The sequence below is a fragment of the Mercenaria mercenaria genome, chromosome 13 (genome assembly GCF_021730395.1).
Source record: "Mercenaria mercenaria strain notata chromosome 13, MADL_Memer_1, whole genome shotgun sequence".
NCBI classification, from domain to species: Eukaryota; Metazoa; Mollusca; class Bivalvia; order Venerida; family Veneridae; genus Mercenaria; species Mercenaria mercenaria.
In genome coordinates this window covers 66664904-66689345 of record NC_069373.1, presented here as the reverse complement: position 1 = coordinate 66689345, position 24442 = coordinate 66664904, and the positions used below count along the sequence as shown (strand labels likewise).

Sequence of the window (24442 nt, the reverse complement as noted above, 5' to 3'; positions counted from 1 at the left end):
TTTGTTACATTTTCTTTTTTTGGCTTGTTTTAGTTCTATGCTTCCAGAGGACAGAGTCTTCATGTGAAAAACATTTGCCCTCCAGAAAATTTTAGCTCAAACTAGAGTTGCTTTTGAGAAAAGCGCATGTCTCCCACAACTGCCTAATCATCTGAATAGTAAGTTTGTCTTTATATACTGTTTACATGTTGGAGTAAGTGGCCTATTGGTAATTCACATGTTGGGAGTAACTGGCCTATCGGTAATTCAAGGGGCATAATTCTGAAGTGCCTGGGCCAATTTAGCTAGTTATCAAACTTGGCTGAGGACTTATTGGCAAACACGTTTTGTTCAAGTTTGGTGAAGATCTGATGAGAAAAAGTGTGCGGACAAGATTTGTGATAGACAGACTGACAGACACATACACACACAGACAGGAGTAAATCAATATGTCTCCCACACCAATGTGTGGTTGGAGACATAACTAACAGTTGTTTACAAGTACAATCAAGGCCACAGAGAAATGAACTGTACAATAACTGTTTTTTAAGCTTCTGTTTATAATTAGTAATTTATTCCTGCTGTCTATTTTTTTGGCAACAGTGTACAGATTTCGGTAATTTTGCTTTGGCAAATACCTAAAGAACAGACTGAAAAAGAAATTATATCAATACAGCTTACTATGATCAGATATTTTCAGACTTTATGCATATATACACTGTGCCATTATAAAATTTCATTCTTTGGGCCGAAACGGCTATATCTTGAAGGCATAAATTCATGAATTTTCAAGTCTAACAATACAGTAAATATGAAACTTATTTGCCCACTGGGATTTAATTTCCTGAGGCAAACTTGCACTCCTTGAATATTAACTATCTGCCAGTATTACTTACATGTAACGTCAGACATGAACAGTTTATTGATATGTCTAGATGCATTGTCATAGTGAAAGCACATTCAGACGAAATCAGTGTGAAACTTTCATGACAACACATCATTTGTGAATGTTACATAACAACTGCTTAAACTTTTCATCCACTGAATATTGAGATTTTCCAGAAAGCAGACTTATTTATTGTTTTATTCCATCAAAGAATGTTTCTATTTCTGGAACACTTGCCAAAGTACATTGCAATTTGATGCACACAAGATTGCATAATTATGTGGACTGTATGTATATAGTATGGTAACAAAAAACAAAGTCCCATAACTGCAGATTTTTTTGCTGAAAGAACCTAACATGCACCACGCACAACTAGGGTTGGTACTGATCATTTGTGTTAAGTTTCATTAAATTGTGTGCAAGGCTTCAACTAGGAGATCAGGCATGCATAAGATTGCATATATAGTATAGTAACAAAAAACAAAGTCCCATAACTTTGCATTTTTTTTTCTGAAAGAACAAACATGCACCACTACTGTTGTTAGTGATCACTTGTGTGAAGTTTCATTAAATTGTGTTGAGGGGATGAGGAGAGTTGGTGCACAAAAGATTGTGTCTATGGCAGTGATGGGTCAACAATCGGCGACAATCGAATAATCGTCGGCACTGCATTCATGAGCACGATCGCCGACTTCACTTTTATCTGACCGATTAATTACTTGGCACCCTAAATGGATAATTTAGTTGTTTCTGACTTCTTCCTTTCTGGTATTTACAGTTCTTTTGGGCAATTACGCCAAGGGAAACTGCTCTAAGTAAAAATGGCTTTCTCCAAAGTGTCCAAAGAACTTTATGTCATCTCTTGATCACCCAGATTTTGGAAGATATATGGCTTTTTCAAAATTAAGCCGAGAAAACCACCAACCTAAACTCTTGACATTAGTATGGCAGTATGCATAGCATAACGTAAGACTTACGGAAGCATATTAGCAGAAGTATTTTCATTTTTTGATTTTGTCGGATTGAAATCATTCCAGTCGTTAACTAAGAATTAATAAATCGTTAATACCTTTTTTGCTCCAAATAATTTTACAACACAATATCACTGGATAAGTCTCTGGTGAAATTAAGACTAGTTCCTGATTTGAAGTTTACTTTCCTCACAAATATTTTACTTTTATACTGTTAACTTACTCGTATTTATGAAGGGATACAACAGAAATAGTATAGTTGATTTCTGTGAGGTTCATTTCTTAAGTAATGACATAAAACATACCTTGTGAGGTGAACTTACAAATATGCGACTAGAGAAACCAATTATCCGATTATGTCCGATTAATCGAATCGGTTGGCTTGTCCGATTATGCCGATTAATCGGTTGGCAAATCTAACCGATTTGCCCATCACTAGTCTACGGACAGACAGACAACCTGAAACCATACATATATATCCCCCATACAACTTAAAAAATCTCATGCACAACTCTTCACTGTGGTTGTCTTCATCAGAGACTTTATTTACCACATTCAAGCCACAATGCTCATTTATTATTTACCACACTATATCAACTGTAGTTATTTATAAAATCCAAACCAGAAATGTCATTTACCTACTTTTACACCCCTGGTCATTCAAAGCATTCAAGTCAAAATTGTCCTTTACCATATCAAATACAATAAGCTTAGCAACCATATTTACCACATTTCAACACCCAGGATTATTTACAACACTTTAGTACAAAATAATGGCCATTTGCCAAACAAAACCCCAGAATGTTCACTTCCCTCACTTCTGCACCTTTTACAACACCGAAACTATATTGCTCATTTACTACACTGGTTTATAGGGTCATATACCGCACTCAAACAAGAATGTTCATCATCAGTTGTAGACTATGAAACTCAAGCCAGAATGTACACTTATCACACTTTGGAACTTGGCCAAAATGCCTTGCAGCTATTGTCATCACACACATTCAAGCAATAATGTAGGGATAACGCATCTTTTTTTCCGAGGGATTCTGATGATGTTATAACACAAAAAGAACATGCATTAACGCTATTCTAGCATAAAACGCGTAAAAACCAAGTAAATGAAATATTATCCCTCAACGTCAATAAATTTCTGTGAAATGCGCGTAAAGTCTACGTTGTTTTTTCACGTTGACGTCATTTCCTTTTGAATTATCCGTTTTGGGGTCGTAATACGTTTACGCTTTGCCACAGAACGCGCATATATAACAAGAGCTGTCCGTAAGACAGCCAAGCTCGACTATTCGAAATATTGACCCAGAAGCAGGAAAATATTACCCAAAAAAGTTAAATATCAAAAGAGTTTTAAGTTCAAAAGGGGGAATAATTTGACCAAAATGCATATCAGTTATGGGACTTGCTGCTATCAACTAGTTTTATAACCCCGAAGGCACATGAGAAGTTTCAATTCAATATCTGCATTAGTTTTGGAGATAGTAACTTGCATGTAAAACTTTAACCAGAATTTTCAAAGTCCAAAAGGGGGCATAATTTGCCCAAAATACATGCCAGAGTTTTGGGACTTGATCCAGTGAGGTTAGTAATTGATCTAGAAAAAGAAAAAATAAGTTTCAAATCTATATGCCTTTTAGTAATAGCTGTATGTACTTGCACGCAAAACTTCAACCAGAATTTTCTAAGTCCAAAAGGGGGCATAATTTGGCCAAAATGAAAGTCAGAGTTATGGGACTTGATCCTATCAACTAGTTTTATAACCCCGAAGACACATGTGAAGTTTCAAATCAATATCTGCATTATTTTTGGAGATAATAACTTGCATGTAAAACTTTAACCAAAATTTTCTAAGTCTAAAAGGGGGCATAATTTGCTCAAATAACATGTCAGAGTTATGGAACTTGACCCAGTGAGGTTGGTAATTGATCTAGAAAAAGAAAAAATAAGTTTTAAATCTATATGCCTTTTAGAAATAGTTGTATGTACTTGCACGCAAAACTTTAACCAGAATTTTCTAAGTCCAAAAGGGGGCATAGTTTGGCCAAAATGAAAGTCAGAGTTATGGGACTTGCTGCTATCAACTAGTTTTATAACCCCGAAGACACATGTGAAGTTTCAAATCAATATCTGCATTAGTTTTGGAGATAGTAACTTGCATGTAAAACTTTAACCAAAATTTTCTAAGTCTAAAAGGGGGCATAATTTGCTCAAATAACATGTCAGAGTTATGGAACTTGACCCAGTGAGGTTGGTAATTGATCTAGAAAAAGAAAAAATAAGTTTTAAATCTATATGCCTTTTAGAAATAGTTGTATGTACTTGCACGCAAAACTTTAACCAGAATTTTCTAAGTCCAAAAGGGGGCATAATTTGGCCAAAATGAAAGTCAGAGTTATGGGACTTGCTGCTATCAACTAGTTTTATAACCCCGAAGACACATGTGAAGTTTCAAATCAATATCTGCATTAGTTTTGGAGATAGTAACTTGCATGTAAAACTTTAACCAAAATTTTCTAAGTCCAAAAGGGGGCATAATTTGCTCAAAATACATGTCAGAGTTATGGGACTTGACCCAGAGAGGTTGGTAATTGACCTAGAAAAAGAAGAAATAAGTTTCAAAGCTATATGCCTTTCACTGATGGCTGTATGTACTTGCATGCAAAAACTTAACCAAGGTGTGACGCCGACGCCGACGCCGACGCCAGGGTGAGTAGAATAGCTAGACTATTCTTCGAATAGTCGAGCTAAAAAGGTGTTATAACAGCACGTAAGCGCGAGAATTTCTCTGTTAACACACGTTTTCTCTCCTGTTAAAACACCCCTGAAAAGTGACAATAACAGCAGTTTTATGCTAGAAAGCCCATTTACCACAAAGAGATTTATTTAATTAACGTACCTTGTTTCTTTGGAATGGCTGCTTCAACAGGGGTTTTAATTTGACTTCCTGTGAAGTGGAATTCTGTAACAAACTTATCCTCTTCCTCTGACATCCCTGATGACTGGCTCAAACTATCATCACTAGTTTCTACAGCTGGAATGCTTGCCTTTGCTTCTTCTATAGTTACCTCACCTGATGCTGGAATATCACCATTTCTCCTCCCAACATCAGATGGAGTAGTGTTCTTTTCTACTTTTGGAATGATACTTGTCTCCTTTTGCTTAGATACAACAACTGTCTCCCTTGGAGAATCATCTGAACTTTGTTCTGATTTGTCACTATCAACATCCTTTAACAAATCATCAAACTTTTTTGTCTGTGAATCATTATGTGATGCTCTAGTACTTTCTGTTTCAACTTTAACAGACTCTCGAGTATCTTTAATTTCACGGTTACTTCCATTTTGTTCTGTTTTTACATTCATTGTTTGTTTTAGTTCAGAAGGTTTCTTTCCGAGTTTAATATCACCTAAAAGATTCATTGTTTGTTCTACTGGTGTTACAGATCCTTTAGGTTCCATATTGGCACTTGTCCTCTTTTCACCACTTTTGGCTAGATTCAGTTTGACCTCAGTTACCTTTTCCGTGTGTGTTCTGGCAACACTCGGTTTCAAAGTTTTATCAAACTTTTTCAACTCGTCCAACATGTTTTTTCTTTCAGTAAACGAATCTAAATCAATCATTTGTTTATCAGCATTCATCACTACCTTACTCACAGGTTTTGCTGATGTTTTACCTTTCACAACTTCAGGTTTATGTGGAGCAGTTTCAGACGGCTTCTTAAAAACATTGTCAGAACTTTTGGACAAGTACTTATTCCTTTGTTCTGCCATTGGCCCAAGAGAGACACCTGTATTTGACACAGACACAGGTTTTTGCTGACCATTAACATTTGTATTGTCATTTACTTCATTTGCTAGTCGAGACCTGTTTTCAGTTTTATTATTATCATTAACAGATAATGGTAAGCTTTGTCTTTTTTCTCCATTTATGTTGCCTGAACCATTTACATCATTTGCTTTACTTCTTAAAACAGGGCTGTTAGATTTCAGAGACTGCACTGATATAGATGTTCTATTACTGGTTCCAATATCTGACTGTCTTTTAGACTGGTCCGCAGTATTTACAGAGTTTCTGCCTGCAACAGCAGACTGTGTCACTACTGTAGTTTTGACTGGTTCTGAAGCTCTATTTTGAACATTCCCCTTAGACTGTGTCCCTTGAAATGAGTTTCTTCTTTCCACAGCTGTCTTGCTCTGCTGGTTGCCTTGCTGAAATTTTAATAAGAATTTTCAGAAAGCTGACAAGTCTTTATCAGGGGAGACAAACCAAGAAAGTATCTTCTCAGGCCAATTAAGGAAAACACAAAGAGTTACTTTACCCACTATTGGCATATACCTAGAATGGCAAATAACCTATGTGGCATAATCATAAACCATGTGACAGTGTAATACACCTTATGTTGAACTTAGTTCCTTTTTCAGAAGTTAGAAAACAACATTATTATAGACCTTACTATAAACAGTAACAAAACTGCATAAGACAACATGTAGCCAAGACAAAAAAATGAAAGCAGGCAAAAGGAATAGTTATTTCATCATCAGAGATGTACGATGTCATTTATTGACATTATTTTACCCTGTGTCATTGCGATAAACAAGAGGGCCACGATGGCCCTAGATCGCTCACCTGAGTTACGCTGCTTGCACAAACAGTTTTGGTAGATAGTTATGCAAGGAAAATGTCTGGGAAATTATATTGAAATAGTGCCAGTTTTTTATGACAAGAATATTTTAAAAGTTACTACTAAATAAATATGGGAAGGTAGTGTGTATGTGTACTTTGTGGGTGGGAACTGGTGGAATGATGTGATATGACAATATCAAACAAGAAGATTTTTCCACTTAATATCAAACAAGAATATTTTTCCTTTTTCCACTTAATATCAAACAAGAAGATTTTTCCACTTAATATCAAACAAGAAGACTTTTCCACTAAATATCAAACAAGAAGATCTTTCCTCTACATACTTATAAGGAAGAGACGATACATCCCAGCAGCTGTTTTCTGATGAAAAAGAATAATCTGCACAAACTTTTTATAAAAGGTCACCCAAGAAACATTTGCATAAAATTGTTTTAAAACTGGGCCTGCTTTTACTTTGGTGGCCATATTTTATGACAAATTAAAACAATTTGGCAGAAGGTCACACAAGGACAGTTTTTGTGGAATTATTTTAAAATCGCATTAACAGTTTCATTCACAAGATTTTTTTTTTAAAGTTTCCGCTATATACATTTAGGGAAAAGTGACCACGCCCTCTGGTCAGAATGATTTTAACAATCTTTGTAGAAGGTCACACATTGACTATTTGTGTGAAATTATTTAAAAATCGGACCTGCAGTTTCATAAACAAGAAGATTCTTTAAGCTTCGATAATATACATATAGGGAAAGTGACCATGCCCTCTGGTCAGAATGATTTTAATAATCTTTGTAGAAGGTTACACATTGACTATTTGTGTGAAATTATTTAAAAATCGGACCAGCAGTTTCATAAACAAGAAGATTCTTTAAGCTTCGATAATATACATATAGGGAAAGTGACCACACTCTCTGGCGGCCATCTTTTTACATGAATCAGAGTAATTTGAATAATCTTGGTAGAGGGTCACACAAAGACCATTTGTGTAAAATTATTTTAAAACTGGACCAGCAGTTTCACACAAGAAGATTTTTAAAGTTTCCACTTTATACATATAGGGAAAGTGACAAAATGCCCTAAAACGGCCATGCTTTTTGACGAACTGGAATAATTTGAAATTTCAAAATCACACCAGCGGTTTATGAGAAGATGTTATTCGGAGACTTTTCTATTTTTAGCTCAGGTGGCTTTATGTGCAGCCAAGCCAAACCGTTTGAACAACTTTGGCAGAGAACCACCCAAGGAACATCCAGGCCAAGTTTCATCAAAATCCATTCAGTGGTTTTGGAGGAGATGTCGTTTTAAAGAAATTGTTGATGACAGATGCATGCATGCACAGCATACACAGCATGATCACAATAATTCACCATGAGCACTTCCTGCTCAGGTGAAGTATAAAGTTGATCACAAATATGTTTACTTGATCAACTGATTCAAATGATCCAGTAATAGTTATGGTGTTATAACTCATTCCTGTACAATATAGGTTTAGTAATGCTAATAACCACTTCAGGCCCACTATTGCCATTTAACAAGGGTATGACATCTATTATAAAACAGAAGGCCATGATAGCCACAAGTCGCTCACGTGAATACCACCGCCCTTGATGATAAATTTTTGCAAAACTTGATAAAGTTCCATGCAAGAATGCCTCCAACTTGGTTTGGTTAGTAATATCCATTAAGCTGTTCCTTGGAAAAACTTGTTCAAAGATTTTTCTACTTTTAAGCTCTGATGGCCTTCAAGTGCAATCAAGCATAACCATTCAAACAAGCTTGGCAGAAGTTCACGTGAGGATGCTTCAGATCAAGTTTGGTGTAATTCTAAACAGTACTTTTAGAACAGAAGATATTTATCATAATAAGTGATAAGCTGGAAGATCGATGCCTGATGCAGGAAGAAGGATGTCAGACACAGGTAGACAGACGACAGACTATCCAACCACACTAATAGCTCACCCTGAATCTTTGATTCAAGTGAGCTTAAAAGCTAAAATAAATCTCTTAACTGATCTGAAAAGAACATACCTCTACTCTTTCAACTGGTAAATGTACATAGAAAGTATCTTAAGGCTTGTGTTGCCCTTATAAATTCTCTTTGTCATAATGAGTTGCAAGTTGAATAAATGTGAGTTTTACATACATTACAAAGATATTGCAATTTCACGCTTATGATTTGATATAGAAATTTACTGCACTAATATAGCTAATGAAATCACAACCTGTCTTACATCTTAATCTAACTACCATACTATACAAGAGCTGTCACAGGAGACAGCGTGCTCGACTATTTCGATGCTGGATAGTGAAACTGGGCACATCTGAGGAAACTAGAGCTGTCACTGGAGTGTTTAATGACTCCAATTGTGGATGAAGATATTGCACAATAGCCCGAGTCTATGTCAAAAATATCAACTTAAAGTAATAAGAGAGGTAAAGATAAAATGTATCAAAACACTATATAACTATTTTAAGTTTGAATCAAATCCATTCAGTAATAACAGAGACAGAGTGAAAGTGCATCAAAACTTTAACCTGAAATTCTAAGTAAAAAGGGGGAATAATTAATAAAAAATTGGTGCCAGAGTTATGCACCTTGCATCATATGGTGTGGGTGATGATGTTGAACAACTATTTTAAGTTTGAATCAAATCCATTCAGTAATAACAGAGACAGAGTGAAAGTGCATCAAAACTTTAACCTAAAATTCTAAGTAAAAAGGGGAAATAATTCATGAAAAATTGGTCCCAGAGTTATGCACCTTGCATCATATGATAAAGGTAATGATGTTGAACAATTGTTTAAGTTTGAATCAGATCCATTCAGTAATAACAGAGATAGAGTGAAAGTGCATAAAACTCTAACCTGAAATTCTAAGTAAAAAGGGGAATAATTCATGAAAAATTGTGCAAGAGTTATGCATCTTGTGTCATATGATGTGGGTGATGATGCTGAACAACTATTTTAAGTTTGAATCAAATCCATTCAGTAATAACAGAGATAGAGTGAAAGTGCATCAAAACTTAACCTGAAATTCTAAGTAAAAAGGGGGAATAATTCATGAAAAAATGGTGCCAGAGTTATGCATCTTGTGTCATATGATGTGGGTGATGATGCTGAACAATTATTTTAAGTTTGAATCAAATCCATTCAGTAATAACAGAGGTACAGTGAAAATGCACCAAAACTTTAACCTGAAATTCTAAGTAAAAAGGGGGAATAATTCATGAAAAAATGGTGCCAGAGTTATGCACCTTGTGTCATATGATGTGGGTGATGATGCTGAACAACTATTTTAAGTTTGAATCAAATCCATTCAGTAATAACAGAGATAGAGTGAAAGTGCATCAAAACTTAACCTGAAAATCTAAGTGAAAAGGGGGGATAATTCATGAAATATTGGTGCCAGAGTTATGGCCCTTATGTCAGATGATGTGGATGAAGATGAGGAATAAGTATTTCAAGTTTGAATCAAATCCATCAAGTAATTACAGAGATATGTTGAAAAAAGAGAAAGTTCACCAAAACTTTAACCAAGGTGGGGACGCGGAAAGACGCCGACGCGGACGCCGGGGCGAGTAGGATAGCTCTCCTTATACTTGGTAAAAGTTTTAACAAGAGCTGTCAGTAAGACAGCAAATGCTCGACTATTCAAATTGTTGTCCCAGAAGCAGGAATATTACCCTTAATGTTAGAATATCTATGGAGTTTCAATCCAGTATCTGCATTAGTTTTGGAGATAGTAACTTGCATGCAAAGCTTTAACCAGAATATTTAAGTTCACAGGGGACATAATTTGGCCAAAATGCATGTCAGAGTTATGGCTCTTGATGCTATAACCCAGTTTTATATATAACCCTGAAGATACAGTAATATTTCAATTCAATATCTGCATTTGATTTGGAGATAGTAATTTGTATGCAAAACTTTAACCAGGATTTTATAAGTCCAAAAGGTGGCATAATTTGGCCAAAATACATGTTAGAGTTATGATACTTGACCCAGTGAGGTTGGTAATTGACCTAGAAAAAGAAAAAATAAGTTTCAAAGCTATATGCCTTTCAATGATAGCCATATGTACTTGCACGCAAAACTTTAACCAGAATTTTCTAAGTCCAAAAGGGGACATAATTCGGCCAAAATGCATGTCAGAGTTATGGCTATTGATGCTATCACCTAGTTTTATGACCCCAAAGACACATGTGAAGTTTCAATTCAATATCTGCATTAGTTTTGGAGATAGTAACTTGCATGTAGGATTTTTTAAGTCCAAAAGGGGGCATAATTTGGCCAAAATACATTTCAGAGTTATAGGACTTGACCCAGTGAGGTTGGTAATTGACCTAGAAAAAGACAAGAGGGCCATGAAGGCCCTGTATCGCTCACCTGACCTATGGACCTAAAGATCATCAAGATAGTTTCATTAAGATATGGTCATAAATGTGGCCTCTAGTGTTAACTAACTTTTCCTTTGATTTGACGGGTGACCTAGTTTTTGACCCCATATGACTCAGATTCGAACTTGACCTCAAGATCATCAAGATTAACATTCTGACTAAGTTTCATGAAGATACAGTCATAAATGTGGCCTCTACAGTGTTAACAAGCTTTTCCTTTGATTTGACCCGGTGACCTAGTTTTTGACCCCAGATGACCCAATATCAAACTCACCCAAGATTTTATTGAGGGTAAGATTCTGACCAAGTTTCATTAAGATTGGGTCAAAATTGTGACCTCTAGAGTGTTAACAAGCTTTTTCCTTGATTTGACCCAGTGACCTAATTTTTGACCCCAGATGACCCAATATTGAACTCATCCAAGATTTTATTAAGGGTAACATTCTGACCAAGTTTCATTAAGATTGGGCCAAAATTGTGACCTTTAGAGTGTTAACAAACTTTTCCTTTGATTTGACTTGGTGACCTAGTTTTTGACCCCAGATGACCCAATATCGAACTCATCCAAGATTTTTATGACGGTAACATTCTGACCAAGTTTCATTAAGATTAGGCCAAAATTGTGACCTGTAGAGTGTTAACAGTCAAATTGTTGACAACGGACGGACGACGACGGACACAGGGCGATCATAAAAGCTCACCTTGAGCACTTTGTGCTCAGGTGTACTAAAAAAATAAGTTTCAAAGCTATATGCCTTTAAATAATAGCCATCTGTACTTGCACGCAAAACTTTAACCAAGGTGTGACACTGACGCCGACGCCAGGGTGAGTAGAATAGCTAGACTATTCCTAAACTAGACCTATCAGGCTATCACTGAAGGTGATGAATATACCCCCCGCATTCACTGACACAGTACATTGCAATTTGACGCACACAAGACTGCATAATTATGTGGACTGTAAGTATAAAGACTATGTATATAGTACAATAACAACAAGAGGGCCATGATGGCCCTAAATTGCTCACCTGTTATCATTGCACTTGAGGACAAGAAGGTCCTCAGAAAAAATATCTAAGTCCAAAGGACAGGAACAACAAAGAGAAGAAATTTAACCAAAAAGAAAAAAAAATTCTTACAAGGTATAGATATGTCAAAATACACCTAAAAATTGGAGGTACCATTCATGATGTACCACAGAAAAGTGGTCTCGGTTTTTCCCTACGGCCAATAATAAACAAGAAGACCATGATAGTCCTGAACCGCTCACCTGTTTCCACATGACCCATTTTTGAGTATGACGTTGTTTCTTCTATTATTTGACATGGTAACCAAGTTTTTGAGCTCATGTGACCCAGTTTTGAACTTGAACTAGATATCATCAAGATAAAAATTCTGACCAATTTTCATGAAGATCCATTGAAAAATATGGCCTCTAGAGAGGTCACAAGGTTTTTCTATTATTTGACCTATTGACCTAGTTTCCAAAGATACGTGAGTCTGTTTTGAACTTGACATAGATATCATCAAGGTGAACATTCTCACTAATTTTCATGAAGACCTCATGAAAAATATGGCCTCTAGAGAGGTCACAAGGTTTTTCTATTTTTATACCTACTGGCCTAGTTTTTGACCGCATGTGACCCAGATTCGAAACAGATCTAGATATCATCAAGGTGAACATTCAGACCCATTTACATGAAGATCCATTGAAAAATATGGCCTCTAGAGAGGTCAGAAGATTTGTCTAATTTTAGACCTACTGACCTAGTTTTTGACCGCAGTTGACCCAGTTTCAAACTTGACCTAGATATCATCGAGATAAACATTCAGACCAACTTTCATACAGATCCCATGAAAAGTATGGCCTCTAGAGACGTCACAAGGTTTTTCTATTATTTGACCTACTGACCTACTTTCTGAAGGCACGTGACCCACTTTTGAACTTGATCTAGATATCATCTAGATAAACATTCTGATTAATTTTTATGAAGATACATTTAAAAGTATGGCCTCTAGAGAGGTCACAAGGTTTTTCTATTTTTAGACCTACTGACCTAGTTTTAGACCGCACGTGACCCAGTTTCGATCCTGACCTAGAAATCATCAAGATGAACATTCAGACCAACTTTCATACAGATCCCATGAAAAATATGGCCTTTAGAGAGGTCACAAGGTTTTTCTATTATTTGACCTACTGACCTAGTTTTTGAAGGCACGTGACCAAGTTTCAAACTTGACCTACATATCATCAAGGTGAACATTCTGACCAATTTTCATGAAGATCCATTCAAGGGTATGACCTCTAGAGAGGTCACAAGGTTTTTCTATTTTAAGACCTACTGACCTAGTTTTTGACCGCAGTTGACCCAGTTTCAAACTTGACCTATATATCATGGAGATAAACATTCAGACTAACTTTAATACAGATCCCATGGAAAATATGGCCTTTAGAGACGTCACAAGGTTTTTCTATTATTTGACCTACTGACCTACTTTTTGATGGCACGTGACCCACTTTCGAACGTGACCTAGATATCATCAAGACGAACATTCTGATTAATTTTTATGAAGATCAATTCACAAGTATGGTCTCTAGAGAGGTCACAAAGTTTTTCTATTTTTATACCTACTGACCTAGTTTTTGACCGCACGTGACCCAGTTTCGAACCTGACCTAGATATTATCAAGGTGAACATTCTGATTAATTTTTATGAAGATCCATTCACAAGTATGGCCTCTAGAGAGGTCACAAGGTTTTTCTATTTTTAGACCTACTGACCTAGTTTTTCACCGCATTTGACCCAGTTTCGAACTTGACCTAGATATCATCAAGATGAACATTCAGACCAACTTTCATACAGATCCCATGAAAAATATGGCCTTTAGAGAGGTCACAAGGTTTTTCTATTATTTGACCTACTGACCTAGTTTTTGAAGGCACATGACCCAGTTTCAAACTTGAACTAGATATCATCAAGGTGAACATTCTGACCAACTTTCATACAGATCCCATGAAAAATATGGCCTTTAGAGAGGTCACAAGGTTTTTCTATTATTTGACCTACTGACCTAGTTTTTGAAGGCACATGACCCAGTTTCAAACCTGAACTAGATATCATCAAGGTGAACATTCTGACAAATTTTCATGAAGATCTTTTGAAAAATATGGCCTCTAGAGAGGTCACAAGGTTTTTCTATTTTTAGACCTACTGACCTAGTTTTTGACCGCACCTGACCCAGTTTTGAACTTGACCTAGATATCATCAAGGTGAACATTCTGACCAATTTTCATAAAGACCCCATGAAAAATGTGACCTCTAGAGTGTTCACAAGCAAAAGTTTACGCACGCACGGACGGACGGACGACGGACGCTGTGCGATCACAAAAGCTCACCTTGTCACTTTGTGACAGGTGAGCTAAAATGTTACTAAAAATAAGCTATTTATAGTAATGTAAATGGGAAGTAATTAAAAAACAAGAGGACCATGATGGTCCTGAATCGCTCACCTATCCCCACATGACCCAGTGTTGAACTGAGTATGACGTCGTTATTTCTATTATTTGACACAGTGACCTAGTTTTTGAGCACATGTGACCTAGATATCATCAAGATAAAAAATTCTGACCAATTTTCATGAAGATCCATTGAATAATATGACCTCTAGAGAGGTCACAAGGTTTTTCTATTATTTGACCTAATGACCTAGTTTTTGAAGGCACCCGACCCACTTTTGAACTTGACCTAGATATCATCAAGGTGAACATTCAGACCAATTTTCATGAAAGATCTCATGAAAAATATGGCCTCTAGAGAGGTCACAAGGTTTTTCTATTTTTCGACCTACTGACCTAGTTTTTGACCGCACATGACCCAGTTACAAACTTGACCTAGATATCATCAAGGTGAACATTCTGACCAATTTTCATGAAGATCCATTGAGAAATATGGCCTTTAGAGACGTCACAAGGTTTTTCTATTTTTAGACCTACTGATCTACTTTTTGATCACATGTGACCCAGTTTCGAACTTGACCTAGATATCATCAAGATGAACATTCTGATCAATTTTCATGAAGATCTTTTGAAAAATATGTCCTCTAGAGAGGTCACATGGTTTTTCTATTTTTAGATCTACTGACCTAGTTATTTATCGCACGTGACCCAGTTTCGAACTTGACCTAGATATCATCAAGGTGAACATTCTGACTAATTTTCATAAAGATCCCATGAAAAATATGGCCTGTAGGGAGGTCACAAAGTTTTACTATTTTCAGACCTACTGACCTAGTTTTTGACCCCACGTGACCCAGTTACAAATTTGACCTATATATCATCAAGGTGAACATTCTGACCAATTTTCATGAAGATCCATTGAGAAATATGGCCCCTACAGAGGTCACAAGGTTTTTCTATTTTCAAACCTACTGACCTAGTTTTTGACCCCACGTGACCCAGTTTCAAACTTGACCTAGATATCATCAAGATGAACATTCTGACCAATTTTCATGAAGATCCATTGAGAAATATGGCCTCTAGAGAGGTCACAAGGTTTTTCTATTTTTAGACCTACTGACCTAGTTTTTAACCCCACGTGACCCAATTTCGAACTTGACCTAGATATCATCAAGGTGAACATTCTGACCAATTTTCATGAAGATCCATTGAGAAATATGGCCTCTACAGAGGTCATAAGGTTTTTCTATTTTTAGACCTACTGACCTAGTTTTTGACCCCACGTGACCCAGTTTCGAACTTGACCTAGATATCAGCAAGGTGAACATTCTGACCAATTTTCATGAAGATCTCATGAAAAATATGGCCTCTAGAGAGGTCACAAGGTTTTTCTATTTTCAGACCTACTGACCTAGTTTTGGACTCCACGTGACCCAGTTTCGAACTTGACCTAGATATCATCAAGGTGAACATTCTGACCAATTTTCATGAAGATCCATTGTGAAATATGGCCTCTAGAGAGGTCAAAAGGTTGTCTACTTTCAGACCTACTGACCTAGTTTTTGACCCCACGTGACCCAGTTTCAAACTTGACCTAGATATCATCAAGGTGAACATTCTGACCAATTTTCATGAAGATCCATTGAGAAATATGGCCTCTAGAGAGGTCACAAGGTTTTTCTATTTTTAGACCTACTGACCTAGTTTTTGACCCCAAGTGACCCAGTTTCCAACTTGACCTAGATATCATCAAGGTGAACATTCTGACCAATTTTCATGAAGATCCCATGAAAAATATTGCCTCTAGAGAGGTCACAAGGTTTTTCTATTTTTAGATCTACCGACCTAGTTTTTAACCGCACATGACCCAGTTTTGAACTTGACCAAGATATCATCAAGATAAACATTCTGACCAACTTTCATAAAGATCCCATGAAAAATGTGACCTCTAGAGTGGTCACAAGCAAAAGTTTACGCACGCACGGACGGACGGACGACGGACGACGGACGCCACGCGATCACATAAGCTCACCTTGTCACTTTGTGACAGGTGAGCTAAAAAATTATTGTAAGTGAACAAAAGAAGGATCTGCCAAATAAATCTGTTGACATAAATGAAATTTCAGATCAGTATCTTCATTAGTTACAGAGATATACCCATTTTAATTTGAAATAAAGGGAGGTAATTTGACATAAAATCAGTCCACAGTTACCTACCCTGATTGGCTCAGTCCAACTAGTGACAATAATGAAATTTCAAATAGGTCCTATAAGTACTTTCTGATATAAATCCATTTTGATTACAATCAGGGGAGGTAATCAGATATAAAATAACTCTGGAACCTACGATTGGATCTGATTTGTCATGGAATCCAAGATTTATTGTTGTTGAAGATATTTTGGAAGTTTGTATCAAATAAAACCATAAATGAAGTTTCCATGTGGCTGCAAAACCCAAAATAGCCGATTTTGGACCTTTAAGGGGCCATAACTCTGGAACCCATGAAGGAATCTGGCCAGTTCAAGAAAGGAACCAAGATCTTGTGGTAATACAAGTTGTATGCAAGTTTGGTTAAAATCAAATCATAAATGAAGCTGCTATTGTGCAGACAAGATCAAAATAGCTAATTTTGGCCCTTTCAGGGGCCATAACTCTGGAACCCATTAAGGGATCTGGCTGGTTTAAAACAGGAACTGAGATCTTATGGTGACACAAGTTTTGTGCAAGTTTGATTAAAATCAAATCATAAATGAAGCTGCTATTGTGCAGACAAGGTCAAAATAGCTAATTCTGGCCCTTTCAGGGGCCATAACTCTGGAACCCATAATGGAATTTCGCCTGTTGAAGAAAGGAACCAAGATCTTATGGTGATACAAGTTGTGTGCAACTTTGGTTAAAACAAGAGCTGTCCGTAAGACAGCCAAGCTCGACTATTCGAAATATTGTCACAGAAGCAGGAAATTATTACCCAAAATGTTAAATATCAAAAGAGTTTTAAGTTCGAAACGGGACATAATTTGACCAAAATGCATATCAGAGTTATGGGACTTGATGCTATCAACTAGTTTAATAACCCCGAAGAAACATGTTAAGTTTCAATTCCATATCTGCATTAATTTTGGAGATAGTAACTTGCATGTAAAACTTTAACCAGAATTTTCTAAGTCCAAAAGGGGGCATAATTTGCTCAAAATACATGTTAAGAGTTATGGAACTTGACCCAGTGAGGTTGGTAACTGACCTAGAAAAAGAATAAATAAGTTTCAAAGCTATATGCCTTTTGGTAATAGCTGTATGTACTTGCACGCAAAACTTTAACCAGGATTTTCTAAGTCCAAAAGGGGGCATAATTTGCCCAAAATACATGTCAGAGTTATGGGGCTTGATTCTATCAACTAGTTTTATAACCCCGAAGACACATGTGAAGTTTCAATTTAATATCTGCATTAGTTTTGGAGATAGTAACTTGCATGTAAAACTTTAACCAGGATTTTCTAAGTCCAAAAGGGGGCATAATTTGCTCAAAATACATGTCAGAGTTATGGGACTTGGCCCAGTGAGGTAGGTAATTGATCTAGAAAAAGAAAAAATAAGTTTCAAATCAATATGCCTTTTAGTAATAGCTGTATGTACTTGCACGCAAAACTTTAACCAGAATTTTCTAAGTCCAAAAGGGGGCATAATTTGGCCAAAATACATGTCAGAGTTATGGGACTTGACCCAGTGAGGTAGGTAATTGATCTAGAAAAAGAAAAAATAAGTTTCAAATCTATATGCCTTTTAGTAATTAGCTGTATGTACTTGCACGCAAAACTTTAACCAAAATTTTCTAAGTACAAAAGGGGGCATAATTTGGCCAAAATGAAGGTCAGAGTTATGGGACTTGGTGCTATCAACTAGTTTTATAACCTCGAAGACACATGTGAAGTTTCAATTCAATATCTGCATTAGTTTTGGAGATAGTAACTTGCATGTAAAACTTTAACCAGAATTTTCTAAGTCCAAAAGGGGGCATAATTTGCTCAAAATACATGTTAGAGTTATGGAACTTGACCCAGTGAGGTTGGTAATTGACCTAGAAAAAGAATAAATAAGTTTCAAAGCTATATGCCTTTAAATGATAGCTGTATGTACTTGCATGCAAAAACTTAACCAAGGTGTGACGCCGACGCCGACGCCGACGCCAGGGTGAGTAGAATAGCTAGACTATTCTTCGAATAGTCGAGCTAATAAAATTGTAAATGAAGCTGCTATTGTGCAGACAAGGTCAAAATAGCTAATTCTGGCCCTTTCAGGGGCCATAACTCTGGAACCCATAATAGAATTTCGCCAGTTGAAGAAAGGAACCAAGATCTTATGGTGATACAAGTTGTGTGCAACTTTGGTTAAAATAAAATCATAAATGAAGCTGCTATTGTGCAGACAAGGTCAAAATAGCTAATTCTGGCCCTTTCAGGGGCCATAACTGTGGAACCCATAATGGAATCTGGCCAGTTCAAAACAGGAACCAAGATCTTATGATGATACAAGTTGTGTGCCACTTTGGTAAAAATCAAGTTAAAAATAAAGCTGCTATTATGCAGACAAGGTCAAAATAGCTAATATTGGCCCTTTCAGGAGCCATAACTCTGGAACCCATAATGGGATCTGGCCAGTTCAAGAAAAGAACCGAGATCTTATGGTGATACAAGTTGTGTGCAAGTTTGGTTAAAATAAAATCGTGCAGACAAGAAATTGTTGACGCACGGACGGACGCACTGACGACGGACGACGGGTAATCACAAAAGCTCACCTTGTCACTATGTGACAGGTGAGCTAAAAAACAAAGTCCCATAACTCTGCAGAATATTTATCTAAAAGAACGTAACATGCACCATGCACAAGTAGGTTAAGTACTGATCACTTGTGTGAAGTTTCATTAAATTGTGTGCAAGGGATGGGAGATTAGGCGCGCGCAAGATTGCATATGCAGACTGTATGTATATAGCATATCAACAAAAAACAAAGTCCCATAACTGTGCAGAATTTTTTTCTGAAAGAACCTAACATGCACCATGCACAACTAAGGTTACTACTGTTCACTTATGTTAAGTTTCATTAAATTGTGTGCATGGGTTCAGGAGATTATGCGCGCACAACATTGCATATGCAGACTGTATGTATATAGTATAGTAACAAAAATCAAAGTCCCGTAACTCTGCAATTTTTTTTTCTGAAAGAACCTAACGTGCATCATGCACAACTACTGTTGTTACTGATCACTTGTGTGAAGTTTCATTAAATTGTGTCAAGGGGATGAGGAGAGTTGGTGCGCACAAGATTGTGTCTATGTATATAGTATAGTAACAAACAAGAGCTGTCACTAATGGTGACAAATGCCCCCGCAGCGGCTTGACCTTTGACCCGGTGACCTGGTCGTGTACTCAATAAGTACTATCAGCATGTGAAGTTTGAAGGTCCTGGGTGCAGTGGTTCGTGAGTAAAGTGCCTTCATGCAAAAAGTTAACGTTCTGACGAACGAACGAACTAACGAATGGATGGACAGTTGAAAACTAATATGCCTCCCTTCGGTGGCATAAAAACAAAGTCCTATAACTCTGCAAAAAAAATTTCTGAAAGAACCTTACATGCATCATGCACAACTACTGTTGTTACTGACCACTTTTGTGAAGTTTCATTAAATTGTGTCAAGGGGATGAGGAGAGTTGGTGCACACAAGATTGCATATGCAGACTGTATTTATATAGTATAGTAACAAAAATAAAAGTCCTGTTACTCTGCAATTTATTTTTCTGAAAGAACCTAACATGCACCATGCACAACTACAGTTGTTACTGATCACTTGTGTGAAGTTTCATTAAAATGTGTCAAGGGGATGAGGAGAGTTGGTGCGCACAAGATTGTGTCTATGTATATAGTATAGTAACAAAAAACAAAGTCCCATAACTCTGCAAAAATTTTTCTGAAAGAACCTAACATGCATCATGCACAACTACTGTTGTTACTGATCACTTTTGTGAAGTTTCATTAAATTGTGTCAAGGGGATGAGGAGAGTTGGTGCGCACAAGATTGCATATGCAGACTGTATGTATATAGTATAGTAACAAAAATCAAAGTCCCGTAACTCTGCAATTGTTTTTTCTGAGAGAACCTAACATGCACCATGCACAACTACAGTTGTTACTGAACACTTGTGTGAAGTTTCATTAAATTGTGTCAAGGGGATGAGGAGTGTTGGTGCGCACAAGATTGTGTCTACGGACAGACAGATAGACGGATGGCCAGACAGACAGACAGACAACCTGGAACCAGTATACCCCCCTTTACAACTTTGTTGTCGGGGGGTAAAAAAATTTCGAGTTAAAATTTCGTAAAAAGTACTTCTTTCACCACCAGTCCCTAAGTGATATTTAAGAAGTGTCATGACAGACAAGAAACTGTGAGGAAACATATACCTGAGAAAAACATTTCATGCTTCTATTCATCAACAGTGTAAGTCTGGTCTGTGACGCTGTCATATCCTTTGAGATGGATTTATACTGGCCTGAATTCCGCTTCAGTGTCCCGAGTTCCCCGCTGAGAGCATTAAAGTTCTCTTGCTCTTTACTCATCTCCTTCTGTAGCACAGTGATTGTGTCAATCAGGTTCTGTATAATCAAATATTACAAAATCAATTTTATTGTAGATTACGTCATATTCACTATGATTATTTGTGTACATTGTGAAATGCAAATTCAAGACACTTGGGAGCTTAAAGCATCATTATCTCCATCAATAATACTATCAATATAACCACAGAGGTTTCATTAAGGGGCTTTCACACTTCTATAACGGTTTGAAGCTCCAGCTATTTTCCCAAAATAAATAAAGTTCTGAATGGGTGGACCCCTAGACCCACCCTCTGCTATGCAACTTCCACTTTCTACTTAAATAATTAATAAAACTCCTTTTACCCAGGACTATTTTTTTATAATTTGATATTTGTGAATAAATTGCTACAAAGAAAATATATGTATTGTATTTACTGACAGCTTACTGCAGTGTATATATCACTGAAATATAGAAATATACATGTTTATACTGATATAATTTAAAGTATTAAATAAATGAATAACTTGAGTGAATTACACAGTAACCCTTTAAATTCTAGAAAATCTACAAACATTTTACCTCAGACATCATTTAAGTTCAGGTATATTTACGGACTTTCAAGCACACCATCATCACATGAATTTACAATAAATTCTAATAGCAAAATACTTGATGCAGCATCATTCAATACCTCATTAAGATCCAATCAATTATCTTGTCATAATTTAAATTGCATCTTTGCAGGCAACTAAACTACCCCAGATATGCTTTGTAATTACAGACCCTTGATCACAGTTAACCTTAAGGCTCGTCTACACTATTCAAGAAAACTTGCACAAGATATAAATCACAGCAACTTGTATAGTGTAGACAGTATATTGTGTCCCCCATTAGTGTCTTTTTGAGTGGCAGTTTCCAGATAATTTTCGGCTACAAGATCTTGTAGCGTTTAGAACTCATCCTATTTTTCTTGGATGATTGTGCTGTCAAATGCTCTGATAAAGGGTTTTTGATGAGGAGCACCTGCCCAGTATGGTATTTGGTTTACATTTTTTCATTAAATGTATATTAAGATCTAATAAAACCATCATTGAATGTTTGGCTTTGATAATTTAACGATAAACTTGGCCGTGTTGACAACAGAAAACAAGAGGACCATGATGGTCCTGAATAGCTCACCTCTTCCTACATGACCCAGTTTTGAGTATGACGTAGTTTTTTCTATTATTTGACATAGTGACCTAGTTTTTGAGCTCATGTGACCCAGTTTTGAACTTGACCTAGATATTATCAAGATAAACATTAGGACCAATTTTCATGAAGATCCATTGAAAAATATGGTCTCTAGAGAGGTCACAAGGTTTTTATATTATTTGACCTATTGACCTAGTTTTCGAAGGTATGTGACCCTGTTTTGAATTTTACCTAGATATCATCAAGGTGAACATTCTCACTAATTTTCATGAAGATCTCATGAAAAATATGGCCTCTAGAGAGGTCACAAGGTTTTTCTATTTTTATACCTACCTGTACGGGCCTAGTTTTTGATGGCACATGACTCATTTCGAAACTGACCTAGATATCATCAAGATGAACATTCAGACCAATTTTCATGAAGATCCATTGAAAAATATGGCCTCTAGAGAGGTCAAAAGATTTTAATAATTTTAGACCTACTGACCTAGTTTTTGACCGCAGTTGACCCAGTTTCTAACTTGACCTAGATATCATCAAGATGAACATTCAGTCCAACTTTCATACAGATCCCATGAAAAGTATGGCCTCTAGAGAGGTCACAAGGTTTTTGTATTATTTGACCTACTGACCTAGTTTTTTACGGCACGTGACCCACTTTCGAACTTGACTTAGATATCATCAAGATGAACATTCAGACCAACTTTCATACAGATCCCATGAAAAATATGGCATCTAGGTCACAAGGTTTTTCTATTATTTGACCTACTGACCTAGTTTTTAAAGGCACGTGACCCACTTTCAAACTTGACCTAGAATCATCAAGATGAACATTCAGACCAACTTTCTACAGATCCCATGAAAATATGGCCTCTAGAGAGTCACAAGGTTTTTCTATTATTTGCCCCTACTGACCTAGTTTTTGAAGGCACGTGACCCACTTTCGAACTTGACCTAACTCATCAAGGTGAACATTCTGACCAATTTTCATGAAGATCTCATGAAATATATGGCCTCTAGAGAGGTCACAAGGTTTTTCTATTTTTAGACCTACTGACCTAGTTTTTGACTGCACGTGTTTAAGTTTCGAACCTGACCTAGATATCATCAAGGTGAACATTCAGACCAACTTTCATACAGATCCCATGAAAAATATGGCCTCTAGAGAGGTCACAAGGTTTTCCTATTATTTGACCTACTGACCTAGTTTTTGAAGGCACGTGACCCACTTTCGAACTTGACCTAGACATCATCAAGGTGAACATTCTGACCAATTTTCATGAAGATCTCATAAGATATATGGCCTCTAGAGAGGTCACAAGGTTTTTCTATTTTCAGACCTACTGACCTAGTTTTTGACCGCACGTATTCAAGTTTCGAACTTGACCTAGATATCATCAAGGTGAATATTCAGACCAACTTTCATACAGATCCCATGAAAAATATGGCCTTTAGAGAGGTCACAAGGTTTTTCTATTATTTGACCTACTGACCTAGTTTTTGATGAACGTGACCCCAGTTTCGAACTTGACCTAGATATCATCAAGGTGAACGTTTTGACCAATTTTCATAAAGGGACTTGTGAAATATATGGCCTCTAGAGAGTCACAAGGTTTTTCTTTTTTTAACCTACTGACCTATTTTGACGGCACGTGACCCAGTTCGAACTTAAACCTAGATATCATCAAGGTGAACATTCTGACCAATTTTCATGAAGATCTTGTGAAATATATGGCCTCTAGAGAGTCAAAAGGTTTTTCTATTTTTAGACCTACTGACCTAGTTTTTTTAAGGCACGTGACCCAGTTTCGAACTTGACCTAGATATCATCAAGATGAACATTCTGACCAACTTTCATAAAGATCGAATGAAAAATGTGACCTCTAGAGTGGTCACAAGCAAAAGTTTACAGACGCACGCACGCACGCACGCACGACGGACACCGCGAGATCACAAAAGCTCACCTTTTCACTTTGTGACAGGTGAGCTAAAAATGATGTTTTAATTGAATGACATGCTTAAAAGCCAAGTTTATATAATTCAATAATAAAATTATATCTAGTACTCCAGTGGAAGAGAAACATCAGCAAGTTAGGTGTTCTAAAAAAAATTTTTACATTATCAAGATTTTTTCTCACAAGGTTACATAATAACAAATAGGGACTGTTTTTATCATTTTTCCCTAAATAATAACTTTTATGTAGCTTTGTTCTTCAACGGATATGTTTCACTTAAACTAGAGTTTTTCTCAATCAATGTTTTCACCAATGATTCATTTTTTTAAATGTACAAATATTTGATCTTTATAA

General features: G+C 36.5%; 1 protein-coding gene across 3 annotated transcripts in view; it reads right to left on the bottom strand.

Annotated features, from left to right (window-relative positions):
- LOC123530617 (uncharacterized) overlaps positions 1–24442 on the bottom strand; it is a 120341-nt gene that overhangs the window by 75499 nt on the left and 20400 nt on the right. For all 3 annotated transcript variants that reach the window (XM_053522119.1, XM_053522121.1, XM_053522120.1), the window contains exons 4-5: positions 20804–20995; positions 4748–6059 (exon numbers count right to left, since the gene is read on the bottom strand). In XM_053522119.1, coding sequence (XP_053378094.1) covers positions 4748–6059; positions 20804–20995 — 1504 coding nt within the window. The remainder of the gene's footprint in view (positions 1–4747; positions 6060–20803; positions 20996–24442) is intronic.